This window comes from Diceros bicornis, chromosome 39 (genome assembly GCF_020826845.1).
Source record: "Diceros bicornis minor isolate mBicDic1 chromosome 39, mDicBic1.mat.cur, whole genome shotgun sequence".
NCBI lineage: Eukaryota > Metazoa > Chordata > Mammalia > Perissodactyla > Rhinocerotidae > Diceros > Diceros bicornis.
The window spans coordinates 10,990,282-11,008,979 of NC_080778.1; the positions used below are offsets into that span (position 1 = coordinate 10,990,282).

An 18,698-nucleotide genomic window follows, 5' to 3' on the forward strand; every position below is an offset into this window, starting at 1 on the left:
GCCCCAGATCCAAACTCTTCTGAGTGGCTTTAAGAAAAAAAAAAGACTCTCTTCCCGGGTGAGTCTCCCAGCAAGCAGGAGAGGGCAGAGATCAAGAAGGGATGGTATTTAGGAGACCCGGGTTCTAGTCTTACTGACTACACAGCGTTAGGCAAACTATCTTATGTCTCTAAGCCTCTGTTTCCTCATATGTAAAATGAAGAGAATAGTAGTAGCCGCCCCGTAGGATTGTTTTAAGGTTTAAATAAAACATTAGCTGTACAGAAATGGTTAGCCCGGCACCTCGCACATGGCGAGTCGTCAAGCTTATCTCCACACTGTTCCCTCTCCCTGAACAATGTCCGTCTCCCTCTCCAATCCTGACCCCGGTCCAGAAACGCTCCAGCCATGGACGTTCTGGAAAGTCACCTGGAGCCAGCTTGGCCCTCCCTCCTCTGAGCTCACCACTCAGTAGTTATCTAAGAGAAGACTTGCCCTGAAGGCAGAAACCTCAGATGTCTCCTGGAACCTCAACCAGAACCCAATGCCAGCACATTCCACAGGGCTTTTGCACTGACTGCAGCAATCTATAAATTGGTTTTTTTTTTTTAATTGTCTTCCTAGAGCTTTTCCTTTCTTGATTTTAAAAATCTATTTCCTCCCTCCTGTTCCCACAATGGATTCACTTCATGAGGAATGAGCCTCAAGCTGAGGAAGAAGCAGGCAGAGGAAAATGGTGGAGGTCAAACACCTTTCCCAGGTCCCAGTTCAGTCATGACTGTCAAATGTTCTCAAGTTTGACCAAGCCTTATCTTTGTTTTGGCCCTCAAATCAGATGGCAGCCCAGAGTGGACACAACTAAAGAGAGAACAGAGGGCTGCTGAGAAAGGAAGCAAAGAGAAAGGAGAGGGGAAAGGATGTGTCGTTATAAATTATTTAGCACTCTCCCCATACGACTTCCTGTGTTAATTCACTCAGAGTAATGCAATTATCATAGGTATGTTGAAAAACATCCTTATTTCAAAATAAGGAAGCTGGGGTTTTAGAAATCACACTTCGTCTGCTTAGAGGGTAACGTTACAATACCCAGTGCACGATGCTCTGCAGGGCGGAGATTTCAACAGGGCTGGCTTCCCGGGACATTGCCTCAGCCCTGCCCTCCTGTTTTGATTTTTAGCTTATAGTTAACTATTAGAAGAAGAAAAAATGCTTAAGAATTTAATAGCTTACCTAGCAACGTTTGTCAGTAGACTTCAAATATATATGGTTGATTGAAATGGGAGAAGAAGACCTTAAGACCGTTCTATAGATTATTTGGAATTGTTACCTACTGCCTCAAGAGCCGAGACCTGTCTGAGCACAAGTGTGGCCAGGGAGGGTTAAAAGTAATTCTTGGGGGCCGATCCTGTGGCTTAGCGGTTGAGTGCTCGCGCTCTTCTGCTGGCGGCCCGGGTTCGGATCCCAGGCGCACACCGATGCACCGCTTCTCCGGCCATGCTGAGGCCACGTCCCACATACAGCAGCTAGAAGGATGTGCAACTATGACGTACCACTATCTACTGGGGCTTTGGGGGGAAAAAAAGGAGGAGGATTGGCAATAGATGTTAGCTCAAAGCCGGTCTTCCTCAGCAAAAAGAGGAGGATTAGCATGGATGTTAGCTCAGGGCTGATCTTCCTCACAAAAAACAAACAAAAAAAAGTAATTCTTGGCCTTGCCTTCTCAAGCTAAGCAAAGCCTGAAGGGCACTGGCTTCAACAAACCAAAGAAACATGAGATGCACAGAGGTAACTGATATAAGTGGGTGTGACTTGGCATGCTGTTATAGAAATGGGAGGTACGCAGTTCACGAGCAAAGAAATCTGGTTGAACAACTTCACCTTTCTTAGCATGAGTGATTGAAATACATCAGGCCTTGCAAAGGGACAGGAAACTTAAGGAGATTAATGTCAGGGTGCGCAATAAACACAATCCTCCTGATCTGGGGGGAGAGAAAACCCAGCTGCCATGGCCACACTGTGTAAGCACCTCTCACAAGCTTTGTCCCTGGGAACTCACACACCTACAGCAATATTTAGAAGTTGTTTTCAAATCTCAAAGTCTCTAATTGCTCTCCTAGCTTCACACCCAACAAACGTTTCTCCCTTCTCGTAAGTTCTGTAAAGTCCTTGTGCTCATTCTCCCCCAACAAACAGAAGCTCTCTCCTTTGTGTTTTCAAGGAATTGATGACCAGCCCATTCTTGCTTTGAAAAGTGGGAGTCCAAGCCAAATGTTCTTTATCATTTTCAAAATGGGTAGTTCAAAAATACCAGTTTCATGTTTAAAATTTTTTTTAAAACCTCACAACACCAAAAGATTAAAATAGATGTAGATTCGGTCTATCACCAATAGAAAGCATAGCCACTCCTTCATTCGAGTACCAACATAGGTCAGCTTGCCTCCTTCAAAAAGGCCTCCTTTAAAACTGCACAGGCTCACTCTATATTCCCTGTGTTACAATCCACTCCACTTTCCCCGAAAGAGATAACTTAAGCTCTAAGAAAACTAAGACACCTAGTTAAGAAATCCGAATGAATCTTAACTCCTGGGTTAGCCCATCCCTAGCCATCGCAAACAAACTTTTGTAAACTAAGAAAAAACTGTTTTATATAATAAAATTTATTTTTAAATGACAATAACGTCCAAGTCTAGAAAGGCAGCTCCATGTTCAGCACTCTGTAAACATTTACTGATTGAATTTGAGGAGTGACGGCTCTCTTTATCAAGGGTTTGTCTGGGACCATCTCCGAGGCCCGAGTCCGTGGGAGGGACAGGACTCCTTGGACCCTCACCTGTCCTCGAAGCACACGGTGCACTTCCAGGCCTGGGTCCTCCTCAGGAACACTCGGCACTCGGAGCACACGCGGTGGCTGCAGCCCTGGCACACGGCCCCCCGGTTCAACAGAAGCCCCAGGATGCGCTGGCAGCGGGCACACGACTTCTCTTTGTACTCCTGGCTCACTCTCTTCGCGCCCTTCCAGCGGAGATGCTGCAGGTGCATCTTCAGTTTCCTGTGGCCCAGAGAGTTAAACGATAAGATAAGGCTGAATGGAAGGACAGACACCAGACATATGCCTACACGGCAAGGACCTCAACAGTACCGCCCAATAGTGGCGAGAGAGAAGGGGCTTGTCATCCAACACCCTCGGGTTCCAACACGGCTGTGTGAACCAGGGGTCTCACTCAACCTCTTGGAGCAGCGGTTCAGAGGTTTTCTCAATTGTGAAATGGGAGAAAACCTTACCTCCCAGGGTTGCTGCAAGGATTAAACGGCAAAGCATAAACATTACACCTGGCACAAAGGCTTTAGCTGCTCATTTTGTTCTAGGTTCATCCCTTTGGGCCCAAAGGGCATTATAATGATAAGCAAGAACAGTGAGAGAAGAGGAAAAACCACAGAAAATGGCATCAATTTTAGTATACAAGGCATGGAAAGATCTACAAACATATAGCATACACGCCTGCTATTGTCATAAGTTTCCCAATAAAACTATTTATCTGGTGCTATGCTTTTGCTACTGTTTTTTACGGGTGGTCCATGCACTTCCCGCCCCTAGTTTCCCCCAGACAACAGCCCTAGTGCAAAGTGACATTACATTGGACCCCAAAAAGATGTTATTAACCAGAACACTCATTTATGAAATGTCTGTTACCTACTTTTAGAAGAGAGGAGCCACTACCAAGAAACACACTTACATCCAACTTTCTGGATTTGCCCCAGAATCGGTACCCTTTGGAACAAAACTTCCTTCCCACAGTATCCATGTTATTTGTTGATATTTGGAATGATGTTTCTAAATCACCAAAAGATCTTTAATCATCAAAGAAAATTCCATTTTGTTCAGTGAATTATATTTTTTAGCGGAAGAAAGTATAAGTACATTTAGAGAGTTTTGGGATAACAGGAGAGGATAGAAAAAGGAGAGACAACAGGGGAGGATACAATTGTATCCTTCCAGTTAACCAGAAAGTTTCTCTCTTTGCTCAAGTATTTGGTAGTCCAAAGTTTTCTTTTATATGTGTATTTTTCTTGGCAGACTCTGAAAGAGTTCTACCATCAAAAACAAAACAAAATCAAAAAGCCGATTCCATTTACTTCTTTTCTAGACCTCACATCCTCCATAAACATTGATAAACAGAGCATCACCATATTTAAAGATGGATCTTGACAGCCAACAACAGACACTGTATTGATAGTCTAGCACTGCTTTATTAAGTCAAACAGCCTATGCAGCTCAGAGACAGACAAGGAAAGAAGCTCCCTGTTGACAAATCAGCCAGGGAACAGGCTGAGCAGGTTCATATTTTATGCTCCTCTTTCCTCAAAGCCAACTAGGAAGCAAAAGCATGCCAAGAAAAAGACAGGAATGGATTCCAGCAGGTTTGCTGTTTCTAGGCTGTTTCTTTGTGCCCTCAGTTACAACCAAAAATAATTTAGGAAAACCCTTAACTGGAGGCCGTTCCCTTGAGAAGTATGCCGGCAACCTGAAAAGCTTCCTTTGAACTATTCCCACAAAGCAGGCAAGTGAACACACAGACAGACAGCAAACTTATCACAAAAAGGCATTATTTTAAATGAATAATGAAAGTAGCCTCCCTTTTCCCTTATCATCTTCAAAGCTGAGTTACACAGCAAAGATCATCTCCGGCCCTTCATTTGGACTCTTGTCAGACAAGAGGCTGAGCAGAAAATCAAGCAGCAATAAGTGCAAACAAGCAGCAACGTGCCAAGCAGTGGCAGGCTCCAAGCTGAAAAAGCCAAAAACCCAAAGAATTCCACCCATTCGAATGACAGCGTACCGTATCCTTTCCTCCTCGATGTTTCGAACCGTCTGGTCGCGGTACAGGACCTGGAGGATCTCCTCACGTTCTAACTCCCGGAGGGAATGCAGATTGGCTTCTTCGGCCATGTCCTCTGCCTTCTCTGAGACCCAAGCTGAGGGTTCACTCCATGGCCGAGCGCCCCTGTCCTGTGGGTGAGCTCCGAGTCCAGGAGCAGCCCCACGCTCTTGACAGAGCTCCCTCTCCAGTTTCAGCGGCAACTGTCTTGCCCGTAGCTCTTTTTCTCCTTTTTGACTGTGTCACACTCCTGGGGAGAAGAAAGCCCCACGAGGCTGTCCCTCTGTTGGAGTCGCCACTCCCAGAGCCTCACGCCCCCTGGGGAGCCTTTTCACAGGGCCCTGCCACAGCCTCTGACATCTGTCTAAGACAAAAGCGTGCGGATCTTTTTTCTGAGGTTTTGCCAGAGATTGTTATAAACCATGTGTGGCTCCAAGCAGATAATTTCTGCAAAGCAGAAGTAATCCCCAATCTGAGGGAATTTACAAACAGCAGTAAAAAGAGTATCAATGACTTCTAGAAGCTAACCTTCCCCTTCAAATGTTTTCAGGCCAGCAGTAATGATAAGTGAAAGCCCAGGCAGTTGAATACCTGTAGAAAAGACAATAAAAACGGCCTCATTTTTCCTGGCTTGTGTATCCCTGCAGCATTACTTCAGAAAGACCAAATGTTCTACACAGACAGAACTTTGCATTTTCTGCCATGGTGATAATATAATATTTTAAATTTTATTAAATTGGCTTTCTCAGGTTTCTGAAAGCCTCAAACTTCCAAACTTGGATTTTTCTAATATGAATTCTGTATCTCCGGTGATTAGAGGTATAAGGGTCTATGTCTAATGTATGTTGTCGTAGCTGAAAATACATTAGAAGAACGGTGTTCTCAACTGTTAGCTATTATTTTTACCATGAACTTCAAAACTCAAAAAAAAAATTTTAATCAATTAGGGATGTCTGAAGGGACATCACCACAACCTCAGTCTATCCATTATTTGTGGTTTTTAACGGTTTCTGCTGGCTGCCTTACACATGGTGTCTTGTCTCTGTTTAATGCTCATTGAAGGATTCTGCATACATTCTCCCTACTTTCTTTTTGCATCAGTGATGTTGACACACATCACCTTTAATCTGTTCCTCCCTCCAACTAAGAAAATGGCTGTAAACTGATAAAACACTGGAAAGATGCATATCAATGAAATGCAGAAAACGTAGAAGATGGAATCAACATAATTTCTATACTGCCATTTTGTTATCAAATCTACATGAATCCCTTAGTAATAAGACTTACTTTCAAGGCTTTAGAACACTCCTTTTGTTGGGCTTCAACAGAAATTCACATTATATTAATTTATGATCCATGGCAAATCAGTGAATGAGAGGTTAATAGAGCCCTAAAGGATTATTCTTTAAGCAGAGATTCCTAGCCTTTTTTTCTTAATCTTTAGTAGTCTGGTGAAGCCTCTGTATTTAAATGCATAAAATAAAATACATCGGGTTACAAAGGAAATCGATTATAGTGAGATATTTTTAAATTATAATATAGGAATACATGTGTTCAGTGATGCATGAAATAATAAACCTAGCAGTGATACTACCATAATTTCAAAGTAGTGATGATTATAAACAATATTTTGAGATATCTGCAACATACAATGTGGCCTGAAAATATCTGTAATTTCTCTTGGTGACAGTGACAAGTCCAGCTGGTTCTACTGTGGTTTGATGCCTATATTCATAATTGAAGGAAATGCTAAATTTGAGTTAGAGAGTAAAGAAAAAAAAGAGGTCATTTTTTTTCACATCCCAGTTCATAGACCTACAGGCTAAGAACCCCTGGCATAAGGGATTCTATATTTGTCAGTTTCTCTATTGTAAGATAAAGTTAAAATACACTGCTCACCTAAATTGCAGAGGTTGCATGAGAAGTAGGTAAACGTAGAGCTGAAAGGGGATGGATACTCTTGGCCTCTAGTCTTCAGAAAAGTGCTCATAAATTTCTGCTCTCAAAAAACTTCCCATGCAGATGGTGGGAAAACAACAACGGACAAGGACTTGGGGCTCTAGCCCAGCCTGGCTGGTAACTCACTGCGCCACCAGGGCCAAAGCCTTGTCCCTCCTCGGTCCCCAGTTTCCGGATGAACAGATGGAACTAGCAGATCTTAGTTCCCCGAGCCTCTGAGTCTCTGGAAAAGAGGAAAGCAATATGAAACAGCGTGTAATCAAAGTGCTAAGTGGTAAGGTGCAAATTGTCCATCATGTCACCAACATTATGAGCCTATTTCTTCTAAACTTGCCCCCCTGTTCTTCTTTCTTTCTTCTTCTTTCTAATCTGTTAACTACACTACTGGGCCAAGAACTATCCGTCTGTCTGATTCTCAAGTATTTTAAATGAAGATTTTTGCACTTGGCTCAAAACACACGACCTGTGCACTGAGCATTCTTTTCATGTGGGTTTCCGGCTCGACTCTCTGGCTCTGGTCTTCACCTCCTGGGTTAAGCAGCACCAGAGGGGTCCTGGGCTGGAAATGACACCACCCAGTGGACTCACTGGGGGAATCCCGGAGCCCTCGAATGTTCTCTCCGTCAGGTGGCTAGGTCTTACACGTTTCAGAAATACAGGATTCAATTATCATTTAAAAACACTACTGTACTCTATCAACTTCGTGCCTGCGGGCCCCAGAGTGTCCTTTTCCTGGGTAAGTGGGAGCTCATCCGCCCCCTAGTGGCCATTCACTCCTAGTTACAGAAAAGTGAAATTCAGTTCTTTCTGGATCCATCCATCCATTCATTCAGTAAATAATTTATTGAGCACTTTCCAAGTGCCAGGCACTCTTCAGGTGCTTAGGGATCGTGACTTAATTGACTGGTAATTTACACCCTATCCTACGTCCAACACAAATATGATGCTGCTTACAACACAAGCACATCGAGGACAATTAAAATCGGAGAGACATCAGCAGCCAGAGTGAAAAGGGGAGGTCCTTCAACCAGGAACCTGCAGTGCAAGAGTCACTATCCTTGGGCATTAGATGTGTTTCTGACCCTCCTGGTAGCCCAGGCAAAACAAAACAGAACGAAACAAAAGAAGAATTCAAGGTGGTGTATACAGTTCCGATAAACCAAAAGAAAACAAGACGGACATTCTCAAGGTGGAAAGGGCATAGACTGCCAAGATGATCAATTATTTGAGCAGTGGTTTGGCAGAAGATGCAAAACTGTGCTTCATGTGCCATTATTATATTGAACTCAAATTAAAGCTAAGGATATAACACCAAATTATAATTCATTGAAAATCTTTCAAATATAGACCAAAACAAGGTGCCTTCTGGTATTGCACATTGATACAGGGATAAAGCTTAGAAAACAAGAGGTATGGGTGGGTGTTCAGCATCCATCCCACTGTGTTTTTATTCTTGACTCTCAGAGACTTTGATTCTAGCTTCTATAAACCTTCATTCATTCAAGCACTTGGTTAACATCTCCCGTGAGTAAAGCCTTCTATTGTTGGATTGAAATGTACTTTTTTCTTTAACTTGGAGGATCTGTCTCCTGATCTTCTCTAAACAAGGGGTGACTTTTTGAGATGATGCAATTGGTACTGCACAGAGCATCACCCCGGGATCGTTCACAACAAGATTGAACAGAAACCTAGGAAGATGTTTTCTTTGGTTGCAGTGTCCTTAGTGTCCCAACTGGTGTGGTAGTTTGGACACCCCACTTAACACATTTGAGCCGCAGTTGATTCATCTCACTGGGACTCGTTCAGGGTTTTCAATGGGGGCAGCACCACACTTTCATCTTTAGAAATTTGTGGTGTGTTTTTGGTTGTCACAGTGACAATGAATTATCCTGCATTCCCATACAAATGTTGACTATCTTACCAGATAATTAGAAAAAAATTATAATTATTTGATAACAGAATTTAACTCTTATATAAACACAAAGTGTTTTTTGCAGAGTTTTTATATAGTCTAAGTTTTTTAGAATGCAACTATTGTGTAAATTAAAGGAAAACTGTATTTTGTTTCATTTAGAACTTTAATAAGAATTGTTTATCATTTCAGAAAGTTGTAGTATTTGAATCACTAATACCATACACGGTAAAAGCCTGGATTTGTAGACATCATATTCAACATGTATACAAACATCTGACGGCCTCCCTGTGTCTTCTAGTGTAGTTTACATAAATGAGTACATATTAGATTATTATAATTTACTGCCATTTTATTTCTCCTTTTATCACATTGTACTATTATCATTATCAGTGAAGGTAGGTTATATTGTACATGAATTCTATTTCCAGACAGTAAAAGGTGAACTACAAAATATTTCCCACAAGGAGTGAGCATTAGGGGGCTAGTCCCATGGTGTAGTGATTAAGTTTGGCACGCTCTGCTTTGGCAGCCCAGGTTCACGGCTTTGGATCTCAGGCACGGACCTCCACCACTGGTCAGCCATGCTGTGGTGGCATCCCACATACAAAATAGAGGAAGACTGGCACAGATGTTAGCTCAGAGCTAATCTTCCTTAAGCAACAAAAGAGACAAAAAAAAAAAAAGAGTGAGCATTGGGTCTCATAGGTTTAAGAACCACTGAATTGGAGGATCCAATCATTTCTAAGGTCATTTACAAATTAAATTATATAATGCTCTTGTTCATTTCTCAACATATTATTGGGTTTGTAGGAGAATGGGGGGAGGGAAATAGAGAATTGGTTGGTTGTTGTTGTTCTAAGTGGTGTGGGTTTGGTTTGGGGGCTTCGGTTTGTGAGTTTGTTTGCTTATGCAATTTCAGGTCTGATTTCCAGGTTATAATTGAGGGCTCAGAGTACCTCTTTCCATAGAAATTATTTAAATTATTTCAGCTGCATCTTTTCAGTCATCTTGAACAGAATCTGGAGCTCTTTGTGCACCTTATCCCTGTGAGGCTGGCATTTGAATTCTTACAAGTTGTTATCAACTGTCAGCTTGGAGTTTTCACTCTGTATTCCATCTTCCAAATCACTCAAAATTGATTCACCAAAACTCTTCTTAGCTCATAGGCTATTTATCCAGACAAGGCGCCCCAGACCCATGGCAACAATTTACTTATTTTTAATTCTTTAAAAGTTTTTTTGGGGGAGGAGGGGACTTCCTAGTCAAGAGGTTTCTAGGGTGGCAGATGGAGGTAGTAAGCAGCACCGGCCCATGGTAAATATCAAGAAAGTCAGAGATAATTCCATCCACCTCACGGCATGAGCAAGATAAGGTACACTTTTACACATTCCATTTCTGGTCACCTATACTGGCTGGAAATTAGAAACCATGCTGGAATATTTTCATATTCTTCAAAACATGGATAAAACAAATATATCTTCTCTCTTCGATGCTTCTATTTTTGTGATGTTTTGGAGTAGAAAATGGAGATAATAAAAAAATGATATGAAATCTACTCAAATGAGTTTGCATGTTCCTTTCACTACTCTACGTGTTACTGTCTGGGGTGAGAGTAAGGTGAAAGAATGGCATTTGTAACGCTCGCAAGCTGGGTAACAGGGATAGCTGATGGGATCCAGAGCGGGCTGTACCCATTAGCTTGCATGCAAATGGCTTCGGGCACCAACGGGGGCAGGAGTGACAGTACTGAAAGTACTCAATGGATGGGGAGTAAGAGGAAGACAGGGGACAGGAGAGGACAGGAAAATCTTCATGGCAAAGGTGACTCCCGCTGAGCCTGGGAGTAGAGGAGTATTGGTCTGAGGAATGGGAAGAAGGTGAAGCTGTCTCTAGGGTGAGGGGCAGTATGTGTAACAATACTGAGGTAAGAATGTGTCATTCTTCCTCAGCAAAGGGGCCCAGGTTCTCCACCACCTATAAACAAATTCTAAAGTCATACGAACATGGCACTCCTGACCCTCCCTGATCCATTCTCTTCCTACATCTCCATCCTCAATTCCCACGAAACGCTCCGACGGTCCCGTGCTGAACTCATTCGAGACTATTCCCTGAGCATGTCATGCACTTTTCCTTTTCCATGCTCTGCTCCTGCCCTTCCTTTTGCCCAGCAACACCTGATGTACTTGGAGGCAGTGGAGGGAACAGTCAGGGGAACACGGTTTGGAGTCTGACTGTCTGGGTGAACAGCTCCGCTCTGCCCCTTCCTAACTATTGAGACATGGGACAAGTTACTTAAGCCCTCTGGGACTTAGTTTCTTGTCTATAAAGTGGAGAGAATTACAGCACCTCCCTCATAGAGTTGTTGTGAGGATTAAATGTGTTGATACATAGAATGTACTTAGATCAGAGTGGCGAACATATAATAAGCAATCGACAGATGTTAGCTGTAATTATTTATCATTCTTAGTAGTAATAGATCATCATTATTATTGTTAATCTTTCAAGGTCCAGATTAATTGCTACCTAATTCAGGAACTTTCTCCTTATTTACAATCAAAATTAATTGCTCCTTCATTGATAACCCCTTTCTACTTTGTACATTTCTCTCTTGTGACACTGACTCCGTTCTATCTTGCATTTGAGTGTCCCTTTGAGTGGTGACATGGGGTTTCAGTGATCCCTCATCACCCAAGGTCCTGATGTTTGGCTTGAGTTGTGAAACCCAGTGAATATTGTGACATGCCAGTTTGCTTGCCAAAGCAGGAAGCATGAATTCAGTAGAGTGGGAAGTAAGGATAGTCAGGGGAGCGAGCACTCACTTAGAGAGCTTCAGTCTTCAGAAATCTGAAAAGCACAGGAAAATCTGAGTCATTTCAGAATTTGAGAAGCATACTAAAAAGTATTTTCTTTTAATGATCTCACACAAAAATTCACCTCAGAGCTTGAATAATGAAATCTCCCAGATCCATTTTTCCTGATGATATTGAGTCACTCTCTCACTCAGCAAATTCTCACATTGTGTTCATTTTGTCCCAAACACTGGAGTCAGGCTCTGTCCTCGCCCACATGGAGCTGAGTCCCGCCCTTACCTCCTTTTTCTACTGCATTTTTGTAATTTTGTAATAGTAACTGCTTTTGTTTGACAATGCTCCACTCCCAGCCTAATTTTATGTAACAGTTAAAAGATAAATAAAACCTACACCACAGCACCACTCTGAAGGAAAAAATCTCCCACTGCCACTGAGAGAAGCACTCCACACCAAACCAGCCCATCTTAGCATCAGTCTGTGAGTCAGACAATCTGGGATCAAACCCAGATTCTAGAATCATCTGGATATAGCCCTACATCAACAGCTGGAACAAAACAAGTAGGACTCAGAAGTATTCCTCTCCGCTCTCCATCTTCCCCTTCAGGAAGACCCTAAAGCAGGAAACCAAGCCATTTCTCTGGGATTGTTAGGGACGCAGGCAGCAGGGGCAGGGGTGGGTGGGTCCCCTCCTAAACCCAGCACAGTACTTCAATCCATGTATTTCCACTTTGTCTGTACCCAGTTATGCTGTATCCCAGTGGAAATTTGGCATCCAGACAAACACAACTAGATTATGGTATTTGGTGCATTGATTCGAAAAACCAATTTTATTGGCCTTCTGTGTGCCACATACCTGCCAGGTATTGAGGATCTAAAATAAGTAAGACCCAGTCTCTGCATTCAAGCAGTTCACATTCTAGCCAGAAAATGGACATGCGAACAGATAAGTGATAACATGGTAGGATGAGTATAAAAACCAAGGATCTACAGAGAAGGGGGATGCTCAGAGAAAGTCACCCTGTATGGGAAGAGCAGAAATGGTTGGGGCATCAGGTAACGTTTTCCAGGGGGGAAACGTGCGGGACCACTTTGCAGGGGAATGAAATATCTGACCATATGCTGGAATTTTGAAACAATGCTTGCTTGCTTTCCTCAGCCTAACAGCAAAGCTTGACTTTGGCTTTTCAAAATGACAAGTGGGAAAAGTACAAGAAACGTGAGACTGAGAGTGAGAAGACAAAAGGAGGCCAGGTAAGGGAACGTTCTTTGCCTGCAGGCAGCGGCCCCCTGTTCCTTTCATCCAATTATCCATCCTCTCTGAGCGGGTCATCAGATCAAAGGAAATGAAGCTTCACCACCTCCCTGTGATGGAGGGGAAATGACACCAGAGTGGAAATGTGGCGAATTGCAGGGGCGTGCATGCGTGTGAACGTGACTTCATTGCTACCCTAACTTTCAAGGGAAACTAGAGAACATTCTGAAAGCCACAGCCTTGCCACGGCGCACAGCACAGTCACTTCAGGGCCCAGCAGCCTCGCTGCTGTACTGTTTTACCACAACCGTTTCCTTGAGAGGCCGCACCGTTTTAGAACACAGCCACAATCCTTTCTGCCTAGTAGGCAGGGGAAAAGTTGAGTGGCTCAACTGACCTTGAAGTGTTATCTGAAAATGTCATCCCTCTTTTGCTGTGTGTATTCTTTATGGAAGCCTGTAGCAGCCACAAAGAACACTAGTCCACCCAAGGAAGGAGATGGATACAGAACAGCTCCTGTCTCTAGTTCCAACCCACTCTGGGCTCAGACTTGCAGGCTTGACAGGTTTATTTTCGCAAACGTGAGACGACATGCATGTGTGTTTGTCACAAAGTATGACATCAAAATGGAGATGTGCTTTTATAAATTCCTTTTTTCTCGTTACTTAATTAGAGGTGGATTTTTCAGGAAGCCAGTGAAGCTTAAGCTTTGCATCCCTCACCTGCATGGCCCCATCCAAAGCCCTGTATCTAGTGTTGTATTCTTTTTTTTAAAGAAGTCTCCACAAATTATATAAGCTTCGGGTCCCTCAAAACTCTGTCCTTTATGTATGAAGTTGCATGTATGTGGCTTAAATCTAGAAAACTGGAAGCCCACATGAGACAGGAGAAAAGTGGGACGAGCATTTCATCCCGAAAGGTCACTGTGACTCACTGTTGATTCTATTTATTCTTTCTCGTTCAGGTAGATATCTGGCCACCAAAAACCCAAAAAATGCTATTTGAGAATGAGAGTAAAACACTGAACTAGAAATCCATGATTTTCATGGCTTAAACTTGACCTCTTCTTATAGAAGGGTAAAGAAATGAGAATTCATATTACTATATTATTATAGGCACTACTCATAAGTATTGTTATACTGTTTGTTGTACCAACAGCTACTATTTATTTAGCACTCACTCGGGGCCAGTTTCACAAGTACTCTGCATACCGTATCTCAATCCTCTTTACCACGTCCAACACAATGAAGTAAGTACACCCATTCTACAGGTGGAGAGAGCAAGGCTTGATCAATTAAGTAATTTACCTAAAGTCACACTCTAATCTGGGTCTGTTTAATTCCAAAGCCTTATGCTTTGTTTAGGCAGAAAAGTTTAAAAGTTAGACTCTCCCATTGTCTTCTTGGCTGAATAATCTTTTTCTACACCAGTTCTAACTTCTTAATAGATCCATAATATCTAAAGTGCGTTTTCCTCTCATAGTCTCTCCTCTTGCCAAGAAATTTGTTTGGAGTGAAGGAAGCTTAATTGAAAGAAATTTCAATTAGGCCCTAGCTAACTTAATTTTTTTATTTTAAAATTATATTTATGTTCCACCTCCAAATTGGAGATTATGGGTAATCAAAACAAGATTCAGAGCAAAACAGTAATAAACTGTATGTATAAGAATTTACAAGCCAAAGAAGAAAGCAAACAACACTCTATGCCACCTTAGAAAAATTCCCGCCTTATGGCTTTTGGAGAGTGTTTTTTGGTTTGGTTCGTTTTTTTAACTACCTCTAAAGTACTTCCTCCATTCCATTTAAATCATTATTACCCTACATTTTAAATGTATGCTACTCAATAAAATTACATGTCATCCTTTATCTGATTTACCATTGTTTTTGTTTCCCACCTTTTCAATGTCATCAGTTTAAGAAAAGTTACAATAACTGTAATCTCTACCCATTCCACCCCAAAACAAGCTGCCAAAATGGCTAGACTTGAAAGTTCAGCCTACCTTTGCATCAGCTTCAAGAGAAGAGCCCAGGGACTGTTCTAGAGAGAAGGAAGTCAATTTTTCTTCTCATTAGAACAGCTGACGTATTTCTCTTTCCTTCCTGTCAGGCGTTGGGCTAAAGCAGTGCGCCCTCGGGGCTGGCCCTGAGTGCCTCTCAGGCTACCCCCACATCACCAAGGACCTCGGGAACAAAGCCACCCCAAAACCACGCCCGGGAGCTCTTGTATGCTAACAGTTTACATTTCTAGCTGGAGGAAAGACTAAGCTGATGCTGCTGAAATGTTTCACCCCTAACAAGAAAACCCCCGATAGAAACTAAAGGCTCCAAATAGTCAAATGTTTCTGCACTTGTAAGGGGCTTCACATTAACCTCAAGTGTAATGACTCACCATGTCTCAAAGAGCAGCTGCTACTCAAGGATCAATTTATAACAAGCCTGGTGTGGACTTGCTTTCGGATAAACTTCATTGAAGTGTAGCATACATATGAAATATGATACAATTCTTAAGCACAGCTTGACACATTTTCCCAAAAGTGAACCCACCCCTGTCAAGAAACGGAAATTTAACAGCATCCTGGAAGCCCTTTCAGTTACCCATATGCCCTTCCAGTTACCAACACCCCCCCGCCCCCCACAAAGGTAGTTATTATCCTGACCTCTAACACCATTGATTAGTTTTCCTGGTTTTGCCCTTTATGTGAGTGGAATTATACAATATTAACTCTGACCTCTTTGGTTCAGCATGTTTGTGAGATTCATCCATACTATTGCATGTAGTTATAGTTTCTTCATGCAGGATTATATTTCATTGTATTATATAAAAAATGTATTTATCTATTTTACTATTGATGGGCATTTGTGGTATTTATAATTTTGGCTATTATGCATAGTGTTGCTACAAACATTCTTGTATAGTCTCTTGGGTGAATACTTGTATGTGTTTCTGTTGGTTATGTGCCTAGGAGCAGAATTGCTGCATCGTAGATCAGTGTATGTTCAACGCTAGTAGATGCTGCCAGTTTTCCAAAGTGGTTGTACCAACTTACACTCCCACCAGCAGCAAATTCCAGTTGCTCCACATCCTCACCAACACTTGTTTCTATCTGCCTTTCTTATTTTATCCATTCTGGTGGGTGTGTGGTAGTATCACATTATGGTTTTAATTTTCGCTTCCCTCATGTTTTGTGTAGCTGAGTAATTTGAGCATAATTTGATATGTTTATTGGTCATTTGGATATCTACTTTGATGTAGGGCTTGTTCAAGTCTTTTGCCTGTTTTTCTATTGGGTTTTCTGTCTTTCTGTTATTGATTTGTAGAAATTCTTTATATATTGAGGATATATATGTATATATTTCTTTCTCAGATATTTATATTATAGATATCTTCTCCCACTCTGTGGACTTGTTTTCTCATTCCTTTAATGGGCCCTTTTGAGGGTCTCGGACTCACTCTTGTGGGTGAACTAGTGTGAACTGTAATTGACAGACTATGATTCAGGCAAGTCAGCTGATGATCAGGAATAAGGTGTGTTGTGTGGCCATGGGAGTCACTAGATCTTTCTGAACACTTCTGGGCCTTGGTTTCCTCATCTGTAAATGAGATTTGCTTTGATCATCCCTTGGGCTCTTCAGTTCTCAAATCTCACTCTTCTGAGGCCTGAGGATGACAACTTGAAATGGTGAATTCCATCAGGTGAGGAGCAGGGGTGGGCGGGAGGTGGTGGTGGGCCGTGAGGGGTTAGAATGACAAGAGGGAAGAGTGAATTAAGAGGACAAGATTTGGGGTGAGACAGATCTGCGTGACCTTGAGCAAACCACTTGGCCTCTCTGAGCCTGTTTCCTGGTGAGGGTCACAAGTCTTCTCTCTTAGTTCACAGTTCATTCAATCCATTTGCAAATATTTATTGTGCATCTACATGTCAGGCACTGCCATAGTGATCATGGTTGAGGACTCTTGGCCTAAGAAGATTTTTAATAAATAGTAACCACTATTTATTTACTAATAGTATTACTATTTTGTAGCATAGGATACTGAGTGAATCCATTTAGGAATGTTTGGAAGAAAATGTTTCAGGAATGAGGGTAACCTGGAATAATTATTTCCAGAGCAGGTATATTACTTTGCTAGGGTGGCTGTAATAAATACCATAGACTGGGAGGCTTAAACAACACAAATTTATTTTCTCACAGTTCTTAAGTCTAGAAGTTCAAGATCAAGGTGTTGGCAGGGTTGGTTTCTTCTGAAGGCCTCTCTCCTTGGCCTGTGGATGGTCATCTTCTGTGTCTTCACATGGTCTCCCTTCTGTATGCATCTGTGTCCTAATCTCTTTTTCTTATAAGGACCCCAGTCATATTGGATTAGGACCCATTCTAATGACCTCATTTTAATTACCTCAATTTAACTGCCTCTTTAAAGACCCCATCTCTAAATACAGAATGTCACTTTCTGAGGTACTGGTGGTTAGGACTTCAACATATTAATTTTGGGAGGGACATTATTCAGCCCATACCAGTAGAATATACTAAGAAAATTTAGAACTTCTCTATTTATTTTTTAAAAAGCTAAAACCTAAACTTTATTAATGTTCAATAAATGGATTCATAGTTTAATACATCATAGTTGAAATAAACATACCTTAGGGACACATGCTCAAAAATTGTTTCTGCTAGAGGACATAATTAAAGAAGTCTGAAGACCACTGATCTAAGGCCTCAGGCTACAGCGGACAGCAGAGAAGAGCTGGCAAAGATAGAATGTACACAGGGGTTGAAATTGAGCAGGTATAAATTAAGATGATATCTGAAACTACAATGAAGTGACACAGGCTGGCCTGGGCATTAGACCAGAGGAGCAGTGGCAGTGCGGGAGCAGCCAAGTGGATAAAAGGGCAGAAGTCAGGCAAAGAGAGCATGAACATGATAAATCACCAAGGGAAAACTTCAGAACGCTGTGTGTGGCAGGTTGTAACTCTTCTCCCATAAGCTTCCCTGCCCTGTAACTCAGGCTGGCCAAGAGACTTGCTCTGGACGACAAAATGTGCACAGAGGTGATGCCTGCCACTTACGAGCAGCATCTTCCTAGCCAACACTCGGACCACGATTCCCTCTCCCTCGATGATTCCAGAGTCAGGCTGCTCCATCAGCCTGGTCCCAGTGTGGAGAAGACACGGGGCAGAGCAGACCCTTAATTGTCATGTAGTGTGAGTGACAAATACGTCTCTATTGTGGTCTACCGCCAAGAGTCTAGGGTCATTGGTTTCTGCAGCTAACCTAGCCTAAGCTGACTGATGTGGTGTGTGTTTTTTCCTCATATACACAGAACTGATAGACTATTTAATAACCACTATAGTATGAAAATCAACCAGTCAGAAGAAATGCCAGCTGGAGGCCCCTGCTGGGCCACGAGTTACCGTTTAGTTGTTGGATTTGGAGAATGGGGTCCCAGGGAAGAGGCAGGGATGCCAGGATCGGGAGGAAGAGGAACCCAAGGGGCTCAGAGCACCAGCTACTTCTAGATGGTACAGAGGTATTCAGTCCCACCGCGCCCGTGCGTCCCTGCTGACAGGGGATCTAAGTATAGGCGTTTCTTAGCTAATCTCGCTAGCATGTAATTTCTCAACAGAGGACTCTCACTTCAGATACGTGTCAGCCACAAGTTTATTTTCTTTTTCATGGCAACGTTAAATTCCTCAGACTTGAGTGTTGTGGCATTGCCATCTTCATCATCATCATATTATTATTAATGACTTAGCATGACTCCGTGGTACATCTCAGTAACACACCCCTAGGCAGGGAAAGGAAGGAAAAATCGAACATCCCAGGATTAGACTGGGATTGTGAAGGGCGACACTGGGAGACCCAACTGTGGCTGCTGCTATTATCTGTTGAGGCAACATTGCTATGATT

At 42.4% G+C, this 18,698-nt stretch overlaps 1 protein-coding gene across 1 annotated transcript in view; it reads right to left on the reverse strand.

The window, feature by feature from the left end:
- SYTL3 (synaptotagmin like 3) overlaps positions 1–14,879 on the reverse strand; it is an 80,450-nt gene extending 65,571 nt beyond the window's left edge. The window contains exons 1-4 of the mRNA XM_058534064.1: positions 14,792–14,879; positions 6,756–7,038; positions 4,818–5,106; positions 2,810–3,028 (exon numbers count right to left, since the gene is read on the reverse strand). Of these exons, the coding sequence (XP_058390047.1) occupies positions 2,810–3,028; positions 4,818–4,927 (329 nt within the window). The 5' untranslated portion in view covers positions 4,928–5,106; positions 6,756–7,038; positions 14,792–14,879. The remainder of the gene's footprint in view (positions 1–2,809; positions 3,029–4,817; positions 5,107–6,755; positions 7,039–14,791) is intronic.
- Between the last annotated feature and the right edge of the window lie 3,819 nt (positions 14,880–18,698).